Here is an 18,566-nt window from a genome sequence, read left to right on the forward strand (position 1 = left end):
TTCACAAGGCTTAGCACAGTGACTGAGGTTGATCTGAATGAAGGATGGCACCATGCAGACTTGCTGAGTCCATAACTCAAGAAGGGAGAAGGAAATCATCTGTCCAGATTCCAATGATTCCCCAGGGCCTGATTTTCCAGAGGGTTTTAGGTGTACAGTGGTGTAAATGAGGACGAAGTATGTTTTCCTAAAGTTTCCCAGGCTCCTCTGAAGACCGACTTATCCCACTGTTTTGACATGCCCTGGAGGACACACTTCTCTCCACTGACTGCACAGAGGACCTTGGGAGACTATTTTCTGTGCAGAAACCATCTGTATCTGGCATTTAAAGCTGTTTGGTGTGGCTCCTCTGACCTAGTGGCCTATATCCAAGTTTAGTTCCAACTCACTCCAAGTCCCACTGGCCTGCCCGCACTTCTCAGTATCTAACACCTTTGTAAATATGCCCATGTATCCCCAATATCACCATCCAAAGATGGCAGGCATCCCCATGCCCATGCTACCCCAGCAGGCTCCCTGTACAAGCAGAAGCTCCTGCTTTAGACCAGACACTGTGCATGACTCTTTTAAATCTTTTAAACCATACTTTCATTTTCATGTGGTTGTAGACCACAGAATCAAAGAATGGTTGAGGCCCCAGGGTGCCTCTGGGGGTGGTCTGGTCCAGCCCCACTTCCCAAAGTAGGGTCAGTTAGAGGAGGTCATTCAGGACATATCGGAAAGGGGGTTGTAGCCAGGTGGGGGTCGGCCTCTTCCCCCAGGTGACAAGGATGAGACGACATAGTCTTAAGCTGTGCCAGGGGATGCTTAGGTTGGACATGAAAAGGAATTTCTTCAGAGAAAGAGTGATTTAACATTGGAATGGGCTGCTCAGGGAGGTGGCAGCATCACAGTCCCTGGAGCTGTTTAAGGAAAGACTGGCTGTGGCACTCAGTGCCATGGTCCAATTGAAATGGTGGTGTTCGGTCATGGCTTGAACTCAAGGATCTCAGAGGTTTTTCCAAATTAATTGATTCTAGCATTTCATGATTCATTTCCATATGGTTGTGGAGCAGAAGATCACAGCAAGGCTAGGCTCCAGGGTGCCTCTGGTGATGGTCTGCTCCAGCCCCACTGCTCAAAGCACTGCCAATTAGAACAGGTAATTCAGGATCGCAGAATCACAGAACTCGAAAATGGTTTGGTTGGGAACTTTAAAGACCATCTAGTTTCAAATGTCCTGCCATGGGAAGGGATGCCACCCACTGGATCAAGTCACTCAGGACCCTACCCAGCCTCGAACAGTACCAGGGACGGCGATGTCATCAGCTTTCGAGTTACCTCCAGAGGCGGGGACACCACAACCTCTCCGGGCAAACCCGTGCCGCCGGCACTTGACCAGCCCCATAGTACGGGGATAATTTTCATTTTAATAATTTCAGGCGGCTCCTGCGGCAAGGGAAAAGCCGGGGGTGGCCGGGGGCCGCAGGGCCGGGCGCGGCGGTCCCTCGGGGGCGGAGGAGGAGCGGGCCGGGGGCGTCCGCCCCCTTTTTCCCCCTCACCGCCTCCCACGCGCGCACCTGCGCAGGCGCGCGGGCACGAGGCGCGCCCCCGCCCCCTCACTCCCTCACTCGCAGCCAGGCGCACGCACACGCCCTGCGCGCGCGCGCGCGGGGGGCGCGCACCTGCGCTGCGCCCTCAGCTCTCCCCCCCCGCCCCCCCCACCGCGCGCGCGGCGCCGGCCCCGCTGGCGCCTGGAAGGGACCGCGGCGACCCCTCCGAGCCTCCTCCTCCTCCTCCTTCCTTCATCCATCCTTCCTCCGAGCCGCCGGGGGACAGCACAGGTGATCCGCCGCTGGGGGTGCGTGGGGATCTGTGTGTGTGTGTGTGTGTGTGGTGTCCGCGTCGAGTTTGTAAGTTCTCGGCGGATACCGCCCTGCTCTCCCCCCAGCCCGGGCGGGGTTTCCTCACTGGGGGTCGGTGAAAGATATTCCGCCTGCCCTGCTCCTTCCCCATGCTGTCCGCTCCCTCCGTGCCCGATAGAGCCCGCGCTGGAACCACCAGCGGCTGCAGGCTGGCGGGGTTTGCACCTCCCGCAGCCGCCCCCACCCCGAATTGCGGCGCTTGGAGCGGCTTTGGCTGCTCCGTGGGCTGCCTCCCGTGCCGCCCTCCCTGGGCAGGTTACCCTCAGGAGCGCTCAGCCTCCGTGCATCGGTCCCTTGGAGGATGATCTCGGGCAGTTTTAAACAGCCTCCCCCCTCCCCCGCTTTTTTGTTTTTATTTTCTATTGTCACATTTATGTAACAAGTGCCTGCCCGCACATCAGGCTGGTGTTGCTGTCTAGGGCGTTGCATGCTCCGGGGGGGGCGATGTGTCCAGTGCTGTGGCTGAACATTAAAAACAATGTCTTTCTGTTGAAGAAGACAGGGGTTAAAATGAATGAAGATCTGAAGGTTAATTTGAGCTGGCTGCCTCAGGATCATGTAGAAGCCAGCTCTACAGAGAATGCCTCAGCTGCAGGCTCCTCCCTGGTTCCTGCCGTAGACCCTGAGCCAGAGCTTTTGGTAAACCCCTGGGACATTGTCTTGTGTACTTCAGGGACCCTTATCTCCTGCGAAAATGCCATTGTGGTTCTGATCATTTTCCATAATCCCAGTCTTCGCGCCCCCATGTTCCTCCTGATAGGCAGCCTGGCGCTGGCAGATCTCTTAGCAGGCGTTGGATTGATCATCAATTTTGTTTTTGCCTACCTTCTGCAGTCAGAAGCTACGAAACTGGTTACGATTGGACTGATTGTTGCCTCTTTCTCAGCATCTGTTGGCAGTTTGCTGGCTATCACTGTTGATCGTTACCTCTCCCTGTATTATGCTCTGACTTACAATTCAGAGAGGACTGTCACTTTTACCTATGTCATGCTTATATTGCTCTGGGGAGCATCTATCTGTATTGGACTGCTGCCTGTGATGGGCTGGAACTGCCTCAGAGATGAATCCACCTGCAGTGTTATCAGACCACTCACTAAAAATAATGCAGCTGTCCTTTCGGTCTCTTTCTTGCTTATGTTTGCCCTCATGCTGCAGCTCTACATTCAGATCTGTAAAATCGTGATGCGCCATGCCCATCAGATTGCCTTGCAACACCATTTCCTGGCCACTTCCCACTATGTGACCACCCGAAAAGGAGTGTCTACTTTGGCCATTATTTTGGGGACCTTTGCAGCTTGCTGGATGCCTTTTACTCTCTATTCTTTAATAGCAGATTACACCTATCCTTCTATATACACCTATGCCACCCTCCTGCCAGCCACCTACAATTCCATCATCAATCCTGTAATATATGCTTTTAGAAACCAGGAGATACAGAAAGCACTTTGGCTCGTCTGTTGTGGCTGTATTCCTTCTAACCTGTCTCAGAGGGCAAGATCACCCAGTGATGTCTGATTGGCAGCCACGAGGACGCTCCTTAACATGTTACTTTCCAGACATTCTGTCTTTGGTTTAGATGCATTCATTAAATGGTGTGTGATGGGTTCACATAAAAACCGCAGGATGGACTGACCTTTTTGTAAACAGGAAACCCCAGCGACCGAAATCAATCGAGTGGTTTAAGGAAGATTTCCAAAATCAAAATAATCAGTGTTCTTAACAGATTTATAATGTTGCTCAGGGTCTTTTTGTCATATTACCCAGACTTTGCCATGTTTGCCATGATTTTGCATTAAGTTTTCTAATTAAAATTAGAGTGAAACAACATACTTCTTTAAAATTGTTTATGTGATTGAGTTTAGTCATACTGCATATTACAATCTGTTGTTTGGATATTTTTTTCCTCTTTAATTTTTTTAAACAGAAAAAATAACCCCAAACCAAGTCCTGTTACCCCTCTGTATATCATCAGAATACTCTTCAAAATAATGGCCAATTGTACTGATTTATATGGGATTTATTGTAATAATATCAGTGCAACGAATTTGCTCGAAGTGAGAAAGTACTTGTGCTGCTTTTTATTTTACATCTCAGCATGAACGAGGTTGACAATTGTTTTCAAGAGTTACCTGTTCTCTCACGTGTTCTGTCTGGATGTTAAAGCAAGAAATATGCGTTGATTTCCTTTTCAAAAACCAGACATACGTTTTCACCTGCATGTGGGACATTGAAGCTGTGCTGTTGATTTCAAAACTGACAGGGGTATCTTTGAAATTGATGAAACAATATGGCCTCTTTCAGCTATGCATTTGTAATAGATTGAAAACTAGGTTTCTCAGACAAGTTTATCTTTTCAGAACAGTATGAGAAATGTTTCATAAAACAATCTATAGATTGCTTACAGCACATGTTTAGCACTACATCAAACGGTTCCCCTACATTTTTTACCAAGTCAATACTATTACCATTTGTTTTCGCTGTTCTCCGATGCAATTTTAAGTACCAACATTTATAAATTCTCAAAGCATATCTGGTTCATAATTGTATGCAACCAGGACTGCAAGATGAAACAGTGTTTTCTCCTTTTCTGGCAGTTTCATTCTTTGCACGGTACACGTGTCAGTTCACTTCATTATAGAACTTCATTATAGTTCTCGTCTAGAAAGCAGAGCTTCCTCTCGTGAATGGTTAAATTTCAAACTGCTTCTAACCTTCCACTGAAGCCACATTAAAATGCACTAGAAATAAAGCATTGTTTTCTGATTTGAAGACTACTTGATTATCAGAGAGAAAATCTTCCTGGCACTTGTCTTCATGAAACCTACAGTGTACCCTCATGTCAGCGCATGGGATTTAGAGTACTGCTTCCATTAGTGTTGATGGGAGCTCAAAGTGTTCATGCCCTGGCATCAGCAGGAGGTTATGCTCCCTCGAATGTCAAAGTCAGCATATTGTATTGTTGCTTCAGTACCTTCCATTAAAAAAAAAAATTCCAAAACTCAAGTGTAAAAATAGCAATATTTACAGTTCAATAAAAAAAATATACCTGTGTAGTAGAGATAGTAGAGACAACTGCGCTGCTGGTCTGGACTTTTCCAAATGGAATCTGTCCTTTCCACGTGGACGTTTGGATGACTGTAGCTTTTTGTGGCAAAGTTTCTGTGATGTTAAGAATCATATGCTATACACAAAGCTGAATCTCAAATGTGAGTTGTCTGTAAACAAGGCTCTGTAGAGATTTTTATGAGCAATAATTAATTTTAGTTGCAATGCTGGGTTTAAATTCCATTATTTATTTGGTTCAGCCTTCATGATACTTGGTTCTTACTTGGTAATCTGATTAGTTTAATAATAATTGCATGGCATGACCCAGTAGAGCTGTGAATTTGAAGCTCCCCTGGCTTCCCTGTGATTTACAGATGCTCAGCAAGTTAGACTATGACCTCTGCTCAGTGTAGGGTATCGGTGTTCTTTACCTGCTTATGAATGTTACTGAAACTCTAGTCATTGAATTTTCTTACAATGTTTTTGTATAAGAAATACTCACTTCATAAATATCCATGATACATATGTGTGCAGTTTTGCAAGTATGCAAACTATTGGGAAATAATGGCAGTAAAAGTCATGAGATTAATAATGTAGACAGGCTGAATATGTAGGATGGCACTTAAAAAAAAATGTTAAAGTCATGCAAACTTTTCTCTCCCTGCTTTTTCCCATGTTTGTTCTTCTGTATCAAATTGCTGAAAGTGTGATGAAGATGAGCAGCTACAACTGTGACCAAAATTCAGTCCTGAGGGCAAGTGTTGTTTTCCTTATGCAGATGTGTTCTCATGCTCTTGGATAAGCTCATAGGCATTAGTGCTTTTCTCTAGGCAACACCTGTGTGGTAGGGAAGCCAGAGAAAAACAGCACAGGGGAGATAATGTCATTCCCTCTTCTCATGTGGTTTCACCTCGTGTCCTTGTCATCTTCCTCACTCCACAGACTGCTCAATTCTGCAGAGGCTCTCCAGTGTGCCGGGGGAGCTGACCTCTTCCATGTGCCAGAGCAGAGAGATTTGTAATTGGAAGCTTCTCTCCTGAGGAGCAGAGCAAGTCAAACGGAGGAAAGAAGGATTAATTATAGCAATCCCACAAAGCTGGCTCATAGGGATGTGATTTGCCCTTGTTTGAGGAGTTGTGCATGGTTACCTTCCACCACAAACAGATGAGGAACATGATTCTGCCTCCAAAGATGCTGCTGTGACCTCCAGTAAGGATTTTATCTCTTCCATAAATGTGTTCCAAAACTGAGGCTGTGCAGCATAGGCTGGAAAATCCTACTGAGCATAGGTTTGCCTGCAGCTGTCAGGCCAAACTTTCCTATAGTCTGCAGCACCAGGATGGGTGCTGCATAACACACCTCTGACTGAGCTCTGGGAAATGGGGGCAGAGCTGTGGGTGCACAGCTGCCTACCTCACTCACACAGAATTGCTTGACAGGCAGCCGCCTTTCAGACCCTGCAGAGCTAAGCAGCTCTCTGCTGTCCCCTCAGAATGACAGTGGCCTCTGTGCTGTGTGGTGAGGTGCCAGTATCCACCCAAGGTCCTCCTGGAACTGGCAGAAATCCAGCCAAACTGCCGTTTCTCATATTTTGTTGTCCCATCAAACGACAGCAGTGCATAAAGTCCAGGGGTTAGATTCACCATTCTGTGTACAGTGAAGGACCTTTCATATCTCCATTGTAATGACAAAAGGTGGTTTTTCCTTAAGACATAATTTAGTTTAAAGAATTGAAGTTCATGTTTATTTACTAACACACTTGACCCAAAGTTAGTAACAGGTTGTATCCTGATGGGAAAAGTGTATTGAGGTCAGTTTTTTTCATAAATTCATCCTCAAAGCTTAGGAGAAGATTTTTCTATATCGTCTTTTTTTTTTTTTTTTCTTTTTTTCCTAACCATTTCCCCCAATAGTAGTATTTCAGCAATAAGGAGAAATATGTTTTTAGCACAAGAGCAATAAAATCCTCCATGATGTGGATACTATAAACTGCTGAGTAAACTCAGAGCAATAGAGAGGAAGCAATATATACTTTAGACAAAAAAAAGTAACTTGCATAAGGACTTTTAGTAAGCATAAGTCTTCCTTTGTTAAGCAGATACTATCAGACCAATGTAAGACATTATTTCCGGTTGATTTGTTTTATAATCATTGAATTCCTGAGTAGAATTACACAGCAATAAGATTTTACCTAAATTCTTGGATCCTGAATTTGTGCTATTTGCTGGAAGAATTATGTACTGCATTGGGGAGTTTTATTCTTTTCATTGTTTGGCATTTAGTTGTACAGCATTCTGTGGATAAATGAATAGTGTTCAAGATTTCCAGTTATAAGTTGATCCCGAGAATACCTGAATTGGTCATGCTCATCAGGGGGACTGAGAAGTGGTGAAAGCCTGTTCTGAAGGCAGCTTGATTATGATACCAGTGAGGAACACCCCTGCCAATAGCCAGGCTCTTTGGGAGCAAGCTCAAAGGACTGATACTGCTTCTGTATCTCCCTACCATGGACACTCAGTGACATAAGCAGTTGCATCCATCCTTTAGTGTTCAGGGACCAGCCTTGAGGCATCTTGGAGTCGCTAAAACTCCTCCATGGACAGCAGTGAACTTTGGCAGAGATCAGTGCTCATGCTGTCCCCAAAGAGCTATTATTCTCTTGCCTTGTTTTCTTAGGGATTTTTTAGCTTTTAAAAATAAAATAGATGTGACTTCATTTCCCCAAGGTGATAAGCAACCTTATAAAGCAAGTGTGACTGGAAGTTGGGATAAAATAGCATTGCTACAAATCAAGCCCATGAAGCATAACTACACACTCATTACTTGAAAAGAAAAAAGTGGTTCTTTAACATTCAGAACAATGTTTCCAAAATGTTGGCCCTGACTTTTATGACAAGAAACTAGCGTCCATTTTTAATATGTAGGGTCTGTTTTTTCTGTATACAATAAATAAATAAAAATAAGAATTGGACAGAGCAGTTGCTATTTAAAAACCCAGCAGCCATCCTGTCACTTTATCTGAGGTACAATCCTGTCACTTTATCTGAGGTACTGAATGCTTCTAGATTGGCTTAGTGGTAGTCCAGAGATGTTCCGTGGAAAAAAAATAAGATCTCTCAATCTCTGCTTATAGAGAGCTAAAAGGAAGGAACTATAAGGAGTGGTATAATTTATATCTCATGAATAAGCAATAGGTCAGGAAAGATAAATTAGGCACATGTATCTCCTTCATCTGTCAGTAGAAGAATGATGGTACTCCCAATAAACTTGAAAGGTTTCCTGACTGGGAATACTTCTTTGGTACAAGAGGAAATTACCCCTTAAAAGTGGGTGCTGCTGTCTTCTTCAGTTCAAGAAAATGCAGTTCCTTATAATGGATCAGAAATCTGAATGAGCTGCAGGGATGCCTACTTTCATATTAAGTGGATGATGAAAGATGAGGGATGGAAGTCTTTATAGCTTGGTGAATCAGCCAGAATCAATCACTCAGCACTTGAGCTTGGCTGGGAAGGGTGCTTGAATAAATGCACCCCCTGTAGGAAGGGTGTTTAGAACTGTTCTAAGCTGCCCGTTTGGAGCCTTACCCCAGGAACACAGAGCCCCCAGGAGGGCCCCTGGGGCTGTGCTGCAGCAGTTCCCTGTCCTGGGGCTGGCAGCGTGCCTGCACCTCGCGAGTGCTGTTCAGAGAGCAGAGAGGAGGAGATAAGATCAGAAGTGAGGTATCCCTACCTTGAAAATGTTGCCCCATATTTTGTTCTGATTATTACTTGTCTTGTTGGCACAGTCTTGGGTGGCCCCACTTGAAATCAGAAGAGAGTTTTTGTGGAAAAATATTGAAAATTCAAAGTAGGACCACCAGAAGATTATTTTACAGTAAGTCATAATGTATTTCTGTTCTTTTTGGGGAGCAGCTAAGCCTTTAACTTTGTAGTAAATGTTTCTTTGAAAACAGCATGCCTTTGCTCTAAAAAAGTCCTGCTGTGGTTTATTCACAAAATTGTTGTGATCTTGTAAGCCCCACAAGAAGAAAGAGTTGCACATTTCACTGTTATACAAACTTCTTATAGAAGAGAGGGGAAAAGACCAAACTTGAATGTAGGTTATATGAAACCATATTGCAGTTAATTACTGTGTCACTGCTGTGATGCAGACTAATTCAGTGCCCCTTGGAAAGGATGGGGGAGATTTTTTTTTTTTTACTATTTTAACTGATGGCCATAGGATTACAGCTTGGGTTATTTTTCTTTTTCTCCTTCACCTCCCCACCACCCCAGCCCCCAGGATGTCTGGTACAGGTCTTTTTGCTTCAAGGCAAACATTGGTTTGCAGTTGGACTCAATGATCCTAAAGTTTTGTTCAACCTAAATGATTCTGTGATTCTAAGTTCCTGCCTCTCATAAGTACAGTGGTGCATTCCTAGGTAAAAGCTGATTAACAAAGTTTTTAATGGTTTGTTATAACCCATTCAAACATATCAGCAGCCCTTTTTCATTGAACCACTTCAGTGAGTATTTCCCTTACATAGGAAATGTTTGATTCACCTGTGGGGAGGGAAAGCAAGTGTACTGGTATTGGTAATATTTTTTTTCCTCTAACCACTTGATCCCAACCATATGATCTACCATGATGCCCAAGCACAGGCCTAGTCCTGGTTTCTCAAGGAAAAAATAAGCCACTACCAACTGCACATGCTGAAGACTGCATCCTGCAATGATTTACCTTAGAAAATGGAGAGGGCTTTCCCTTTTAAGAAATAGATGCCAACAAAATAGATTTGTTAATTTTTTCTTTTAAGTGTAAACTCATTCTTAAAAGGAAATACCTATGTTGAGGTTTAACATAGTACTTATATTACATGCTGAATAGAGAAACGGTTTCTTAGAGTATTTCAGTGTGCCATTAACTTGATTAAGATTAAGTGTGATGAGCTATCATTTTTAAATAGCATCATTTCATACCTAAATATTATATATATATATATATATATACATAATTATTACAATGATTTAATTTAGATTCTATATGTATGACATGCCATGTATCATGCTCTATACCTTCACTGTGGATGTGGTTAAAGTGTAACTTCTTTGCTCAGCAGTTTCTTATAATCAAAGAAAAATATTGCCCAACTTGTATGAGTCTTGCAAATACTGAAAGATGCAGCAGTAATTGATATTTCAGCAAACAAAGACAGGCAAGAGGTTTTGGAGAGGAAGAAAATTCTCATGTCTTTAATTTGGACAAATCCCACTGCCATCTTTGAGATTACAGGAATGTTTTCCATGACCACAGACGGTACAGAATGCAGGAAGGGTACTTGCATGGCCTGTGGTACTTACAAGCACAGGCCTATAAAGCAGTTATAACTTTTTCCATACACTGTTCCCTTTTCTCTTTTGCTCTTTTTCTGTCTTCTGTAGGTGCTTTGGTAACAGGACTGCACAGATCGTGGTTCCACATAGTCGTGGGACACAGGTGGACATTTTGCACTGGCTGATGTTAACTTAGGGAATGTTATAATACCTAAAAGAATTTATGCATTCATTTTTAAAGGGCACATAAAATACATATATGTTCAGAGGTTTTCTGGGAAAAGGCATAGGACCTCTAAGATTTAGAGCCAAGGTATAGAATTCTAATGCATTGACTACTTATGGTCACCATAGAATTTTCCTCTTACTTCAGTGTTCACTAAGATTAAACCCATCAAAATAATGAGGAATTTGGCTTCCCCTGCTTTCAGGGGAGAGATTTTTATAGTATGCAAATAAAAGCAGCATGACCTGGCCTTTTGAAAATTGAAATACCCACATCCAGAAAAGGACAGAAGGGTTGTGTCCCCATCCATGGGTTTTTGTGTTGCCACTCTGGTTGCCCTCTGACCATGTAGTCCCTCAATATGTGATCAACACTCAGTCCACCTTGTGGTGCCTCTGCCCCAGAGGGCCCAGGAGGAAAGAGCACAGAGCTGAGGCTTTTCTGATGGGTTTGGAAGGGAGCTCTGCTCTCAGCACAGAGCTTTCTGGACTTGGTAGAAAACAGGGAGCCTTCTTCAATCCCATTCCAGCCAAATCTTTCCTTTAGTATAGCCCTCTCAGTGTAAGCAGACTTTCCCTGGTCCAGGAGGAGGAGGGAGAGTGGTTGCTGGGAGTTAGCACGCTCCAGCACACAGCTTATTACACAGCAGCTCTCCCAGAGCTGAGCAGCTGAAGGTGCAGTAATCTGGTGCTGAACTCAGGCTGGTCCCTCTAGGAGGAAAATGCACTTTTCCAGAATGCAGGAACAGCGTGTGTGATTTGTGCCAAAAGTGTGGAATGAGTATTGCAGCTGAAGAGGCAGGTAAATTGCCTGGATTACACATAAGCAAAATAGTCAGGCAGTCTCTAGGGTTACTTGTATGTGCTCAAATATATTTTTTGTTGAAGCTGATAGCAGTCCCATATATGTATGGAGAAGAATATGGACTTTCCTGTTGGGCCTCAGCCAGAGGCAACCAAAGGAAATGGGCATTCTTAGTTTTGTCATTGTTTCTGGAGAGAGACACATTACACCTCTGTGCATTTTGATGTCTATAGCTTTTTAGTCTCTAGGGCTAAAGCCCTCCTTTGTTTGGTCTGAGCTTTACTGTCACAGCCAAAATCTACAAAAGTTGATTGTAAATGTGTTTACAAATGGAATTTCATAGGATAAGTGCTATAAGTGTGCCTCTGAAGTAAAGCTGTAAACTCTGTCTTTAATTTCAGGCCATGAAATTTGGAATTCCTGGGCTAGTAGAACCACTTGTAATTTTCTAGATTTACTAACTAGACCCCCATATTTTTTGTTGCCAAATGCAATTAAAAATAACTCGTAGTTTACCATGTTCATGTCATCAAATCCTCAGAGAGAACTTTTCCTAGGAAACATTGTACATTTCAGGTAGACACCTGATACTACTGACTGCAGTGTAGTTCCATTCTGAATTCTAAAAGCTTTAGCAAAAGCCTCTGCATGGAGGATAATTCTCATGCTGTACATCTCACTAGGAGCCAGGTGGATTGAAATCCTGCATGTTGTGCTTTTCATATGAGAACCAGTTACTGGTTTCATACATAAAGGCCTGTGGTAATCTTTGATACTAATTTAGGATTTTGTTGTTTGTTTTGTTTTTTTTTTAATTTAATTGTGGTTGACGCTTGAACCATGGCTTGACAGTGTATGAAGTGATTTTTAAAGGAAGTAAAACATCTTTGCCTCAGTTTCCCTTAAGCTTAAAGCTTTGAATTGCAACTACAGAGCTTCTTGTTGTATACAAGATAGTTATTTAATGCACTTTATTTAAAAAAGGCACAAATTATTTTCTTTATAAAATGTTACAATTGCACTATGCTGTAAGAATTGGTTATTAAATATAAACTGTACAGTTTTGTAGTCAACATTGTGTTTAGTCATAAATGATTGAAACAATTACCACTGTTGTCAGTCATAGGTTAATTTTCCTGTGAATAGTTGCATAAATTTCATTCACTTGTAGAGAATGTGTTCTGTTTCTGTTCGGAAAATCCACCCAGCTCCTAGTTTAAAATACACAAAATTATGCACTCCTAAGTATGATTAAAGAGTGTTCCTGGAAAGGTGATGCCATGTAATGATAAATTAGATCCTTTTATGATAAAGTAGAATTTGTTTGATATTACAAATGGCTGACAAGCACCACAGTGCCAAAACAGATGGCAAGAGCAAAAGGAGGGTTTTCTGAATGCAGAGCCCAAAATCCTGTGCTCTTCAGCTTCTTGTTCCTAGTGTTTGCAGTAATTTGTCTATAAGCTAGCTCCTTTTGACACGTGCTTTTATTATCAATGTACAATTATTTGTGAATTAAATGCATTTATTGTAAGATGGTCTGCATTTCCACTCTAAATGGTACATAATATTCTGTAGTCTCTTGTCTTTATCAACATGCCATCAACGATGAATTTCATAATTGCTTGTTTCAGGCTAATTAAAATGCAATTCTGCTATAAACGTAGCACTGCTACAAACAATTTGCAATTGAAAGGTCAGAATTCAGGAGAGTAGGGGGCTTACAGTTGTGAGGTTGGCACTCTCTTGGCCAATCCTGCTGGCAAACAAGGAAGACAGCATGAGAATTTTGGGGATGCAAGGTTTGAAATGCCAAAGTTATTTGACCATTAAAATTATTTAAAAGCCTCCTCCAGTCACTTACTGGTGAAGTGAATAAGATATTTGCAAGATAAGACAACTGTGTTCAGCTGCAGCAGAGTAATTTCTGCAGAAAGGTATGGCCATGCACTTCTGACAATAAGTACTCTAAAATCATTAACCATGCACAGTTCTGTAATTTCCCATGTTGTGACTGTTAGAACAGGAACTAGAAACATGAATTCCTCCAAGAAAATTTTGTTACTGATTAAAAGCAACTAAATTTATGGAAGAGGTGTTTTCTTGCACACTCACACTGATACTTTCCAGAAATAAATATGATGGATGGATGAGTTCATCTTATCTACACGTGGATGTCATGCACCACAGCCATTGAAATGTGGCTTCTGAAAGAAATGGGACAGTGACTGACAGATATCCAGGTAAATGATCAAGAGTGAGGCTGCTTCCTTTATGCTATGTAGGACTACAGTCCTGCATGTCAGATGGATCCTGGAGGAGATCTTAGGGGTGTTTACTTCTACTAGATACAGTTGTCCTCTCCACCTCTAACATCAGCATTAGGCACCACCTGTTTTGTCTAGAGAAGAAGAAACTGCTATCATGGTGCAGGAGTAGAGCCAGTTTGTTTCTCTGAGGTTAAACTATATCCACTGCAGCACAGTGGTGACCAGGATGGATTTGATAAAGGTAACAGAATTATGAATAATGCATATGCAACCTATGTGGCCAGTAATAAATGGTCACTGTACTTATAAGGATGAAACAGTTGAAAACTGTCAGGACATGGAATAATTTCCATTTTACAGTAAGCAAAACAAAGTTTCATTGTATGAGGCCCACAAGTGGAAATTAAAAAGTGTCGTTTCAGTGTCCTTTACTTGAAGGATCCTTGAGTGCATCATTCCAGGTGTGCATGCCTGTTCTTAGGCTCATTTAAGTGTCTGTAAGTCACACCAGAGTTGAGCTGCTGAGTTGGACAGACTTTTGGACACATCTTACCTTCTTACTAAATTCTTATGAACTGTCTTAGTTACAGCAGGATGGCAGAGAGTGTCTACTACCTCACCACTGTCCTCTACCATGAATCTTTGCTGTCCATGCAAAGTGTGAGGCCAGTGCAGTTTATGGAGATTTTGCATTTATTGCTGAAAACCTAATAGGAGAAATCATCAGTCTGGCATGTATGACAAAGACAACTCCATTTGCAGATATTTTTAAAAATCCTCAATTTTAAAGTTATTTTTAAATTATCTATAATCATACACATCCAAGTATTTTTTTCTCTAAAATTGCTTTTAAAATTAGCAGCTCAAATCTATTTTTTATTTTTAGTCTTTTTTTTTAATTGAAATGTCATCCTCATAACAAAAATGCTCCATAGGATTGGTACTACTTTGCATTCCTCTAATGTGGATGTGAGCTCAGCAACCCCACTGCTGTACAGAACGTTACAGCCAACACTTGGTTGCTGTATGCAGATCAGCTGTTACCTGAGCACAATCTGCTTGTGAGTTTTATTGGGATTTTCTTTCATATCTGCAAAAGCCTTTCATCCCCATATTTTGCACTAATTGTGAAGCTGGTGGCCCTTCAATGCAGACATTCTTTATCTGACAACAAAAGATATTTTAATGTAACCAGGACACTGCCTTCCCACCAGTGGCCTAGCAGAGTTGTTTTCACCTTCATTTTTATCATGATGTATGGCATTTAAATGGTGCTTGACTGAAAGCCTATATAAACACATTTTCTAAGATACATTGAGTTTGCCATCATCATCATTTTGAGCTGTCAAGCTCAAAAACACACTATTTCCAGAACAACATTCCAAATCATTCAGCTTACAAGGGGAATACAGAGGATATGGCAAACCAAAGAACTCCAGTTTCAGGCATTAGACTGGTCTGAATGGTGGCAGAAGATTCCAAAATCTCAAACTAACCTCAAGATTTCCTTCACTCCCCAGGCTATTCCTACTCTTTCACCTTTGCATGAGGGATGACAAAGAGGAGGCTGGTTCTTGTTCCCCCTACTCCCGCCCCTCACACAGCATCAGTTGCTGCAGCCTCCAGTTCCACTTTTGTTTTTTCCAAGAGCTGGAATTGTTCAGTGGTGCCCCTGATGATGCAGTGCAAAGACTTACATGGAAATTACTGTTAGCATGGCAAACCATGAATCTGCGAGGGCATGAGGCTGGAGAAGGAAGTATTTGCTATTTGCCAGTTTAGCCCAACCAAAAAAACACTCCCTGACATCCAAGCAGGTCGGATAGCCCCACTGCTTTCAGTGCTTTTCCCACTGGCCCTGGCCTAGAGGCAGGGCCTGTTGGGGTGGAGGGGCTGGTCCCTGCCCAGCCTGCAGACACTCCCTTGGCTCTATTGCTCTGCAGATTCCCTGCCTGCCAAGGTAGGATACGTTACACTGAGCCAGGGCCACATGGCAGCAGCTCCCTTGATGCTTTGGATCCTTCTGCAGCTTTGTTTCTTTCTCAGATGGGCTCCAGGATTTATTGTCAATGCTGGACTGGATTCCCAATCCCTCCTCAGCTTTTTGTGGGAACTAATAAAAGAGATCTGGGTTTTGTTGTTTAATTAACCAGCCTATATTAGTGTCCCTGGAGCTCTCTGTGCTGAGGTTGGTTTTGGTTTGGGTTTTTACCCTCTCCTAGGAAGATGTCACAGAAAAATTGTGGGGTTTCCTGATGTTCAGTCCGTTTTGTTCATCACACCTGTTCTGGGAAGTGTTTGTTTGCCTTCCACCCAGCCACAGCTTGTGCAGAGCCTTTACAAAAACACAGTCAGCCTTACCAATAGATGAGTCTGGTGTTAGATCTGCAGACCCTGTGTCTGCCATCACAGGGTCCTTCAGGCTGGCTCCCCTTCAGCAGCTGCGTGTCAGCTGTGGAATCGCGCTCAGAAGCCGTCCCCTTCCCCAGGAGCAGCAGCAGCAGCCACTGGCCTCTGCTAAAATCAGGTGTTTCTGCTGGCAGAAGGGGCAGCCAGAGAGGGTTCCTGGGTGTGCTGTTTGCTGCTGCTGTGGTCACCACATCGCTGGGGCCTGGGGAGGGCGCGTGTGAGGGACAGAGAGCAACAGGCAGCGCTCAGGGAGGCTGATTTCCTTCCCTGGTGACCCCAGGTTGTGAGCAGCTGTAGGAACAGACATTTACTGGTCCAGGATATGTTTGCTGCTCAGCCATCTGTGGTGCACCTTCCCTCTAAGATTCACCTGGCTGGCCGGGTGCTGATAGCCACCAGCCCTGCCCTGTGGACGTGCACTGAGGCTGTGCTGTAGGAGTGTGTGTATGCTGCAGACCCACAGCAGCTTGTTGGCTTCCATATCAATTCAATGTATTTCCTTGCCTTACCAAGGAATGTTGTATTCTTTTTCAGAGATGAGATAACACATTCCTCAGAGCTCGATACTTTCCCTTCAGTGTTTTTCTGCTTCTCCTTGATTCTGTTACAGGCTGTTTTAGGGAGCAGTCGTTGATCACACACATCTGTCTCCAGAGATCTAAACAGCAGAATCTCCATAATTTCCTGTGCTTCACAAAATGATACAGTGTTTCATTAAAGACAAGTTAAAAACAGAACAAAATGCTGCTCTATGTCCCTTTCAATCACCTCACCTTCAGCAGTCATTTGCAAAAAGGCTGTTCCTTCTTCCTCTGCTTAGAAGTTATTTTTTATACCATTTAAATGACAGCTTAATCATATGATAAAAGGACTTCCCTGAGCACAGGTCTTCCCCTTGTGTCAAAACATCAGTGAACTCCATATTTAACATCAGACACAGCTGCATTGCAGCCATAGGTAAAGTTTCCCCTGTGAATAGCTTGCATAATATTACATCACTGTGGAGAGTGCTTCCTGTTGGAAAGCTGTTCGGAGACAAAAGTCAGCAGGGCTCCAGCCCCCATAGTAGAAATCAGCAGCAAAAATCCTGAGCAGCACCTAAGTATGGTGTAAAGATGTCCCTGTTCCTGGAAAGGTGTGGCCATGTATAGAATAATTCAGACCTTTTATGATAAAGTAGCAATATTGTTTTGAAAGATACAGAAGGCTTGACAAGCACCCACAAAGTGCTTCACAACAGATGGCAACTTGAGCACAAAGAGGTCATATCAAGCATGTGGCAAACACAAATATCTGCTGCTCTTCCTTCTTGCTTCCCTAAGTGTTTGCTGTGAGAATGTGGCAGATAAGACTAGTGCTCTCTGTCACTGTGCATTTGTGGGATTAACGTCTAAATGAAATTATTACTGTGAATTTAACATTTACTTGTAAGTTCTGAACAATTTCCACTCCTCAACTAGGCTACATCACATTACATCACCTGTAGCTCTCCCTCTCAGTAGCTTATATAATCTAAAAGAGTGCACCATCACACAGCAGTTGTAAAGCTTAACATAATATTGCCTTGTTTCAGGCTTAGAGTGTAAAACAGGCTGGCAGCAGCCTTCTGCTGATGCAGAAGCAAGTAGCAGTGTAAAAAATGAGATGGCAATTTGAAAGGCTTCCAGTAATGGGTCAGGGGAGAGATAGGGATGCTTCACAGATTCTGTAGAGCTTTGGGCACTGTGCCTCCCTTGCACGCTGCAGACATGCCTCCAGTCTGAGCCAGGGAAAACCCAAGGGGAGAGACAGCAACTGAGAATTTCTGGGCAGTGCATCAGGTTAGAACCCATGAGGCCTAAGGTTTATTTGACCCATTAAAAGTTACTAAAAGCCTCGCTTCCAAGAGGGTTTTACCAGATGCTTTTCTTTCCTGGTGAAGCTGAAGCCCTAGAGATATTTTGCAACCAGCATCCAGCAACTGGTTCAGCTGCAGCAGAGGTACAATTTCCTGCAGAAAGGTCACAGGCCATTTGCAGCTTTCTGAGTCAAAAGCACTCCTTAAAACTCCATCTAAAAACCACCTGGCAGCAGTTGTCAAGCACTGTAATTGCCCCTGTGTTGTAGCAGCTGACTGTGAGAACCAGAACTCGAAACAGAATCCTGCCCAGGAGAGAATATGGGTTTGTTACTGATGGTAAAAGCAGAGCAAATGTGTAAGTGGAAGAGCAGGATGTTGCTTCTGAGTGCACAGCATCACGACTGGGATACGGTGTTCCAGAAATAAGTAGGGTAATGAGCTGGTGTTATGTGAGAGCTCATCTTATCTACAGTGAGCATTGTAAAATAATTCAGGAAGCAATGCAGAAACTTTTTGATAGCTCTGGTTTCCCTGTTTCACTATCAGGAGAAATAGGTCTGGGTAGCTGGTGAGGTAGAGAAATGGTATTTCAGATCACTGCAATACAAAAAAAGGTTGGAAGCCAGCAGGGCAGCTGAGAGGGACACAGCCTGGACCAGCCTGGAGGAAAGGATTTTAATGTTGATGACTGAGTATTGATATAAAATCAAATTTAGCAGATGAAATCACCTGATGGGAAGCTCTGACATTTATGTA

General features: G+C 43.2%; 1 protein-coding gene across 3 annotated transcripts; it reads left to right on the top strand.

The window, feature by feature from the left end:
* The first annotated feature begins 1,710 nt into the window (after window positions 1-1,710).
* Window positions 1,711-8,597, top strand: GPR12 (G protein-coupled receptor 12). Of its 3 annotated transcripts, none has more exons than XM_064716958.1 (2): window positions 1,711-1,840; window positions 2,400-8,597. In XM_064716958.1, the coding sequence occupies exon 2, from the start codon at window positions 2,415-2,417 to the stop codon at window positions 3,417-3,419; it is 1,005 nt and encodes a 334-aa protein (XP_064573028.1). In that variant the 5' UTR covers window positions 1,711-1,840; window positions 2,400-2,414; the 3' UTR covers window positions 3,420-8,597. The 3 variants fall into 3 exon arrangements, with proteins under 3 accessions (XP_064573028.1, XP_064573019.1, XP_064573010.1); XM_064716949.1 differs by having other exon boundaries at window positions 1,711-1,823; XM_064716940.1 differs by having other exon boundaries at window positions 1,711-1,823; window positions 2,403-8,597.
* The last annotated feature ends 9,969 nt before the right edge of the window (window positions 8,598-18,566 follow it).

Source organism: Zonotrichia leucophrys, chromosome 1 (genome assembly GCF_028769735.1).
Source record: "Zonotrichia leucophrys gambelii isolate GWCS_2022_RI chromosome 1, RI_Zleu_2.0, whole genome shotgun sequence".
Taxonomy (NCBI): Eukaryota; Metazoa; Chordata; class Aves; order Passeriformes; family Passerellidae; genus Zonotrichia; species Zonotrichia leucophrys.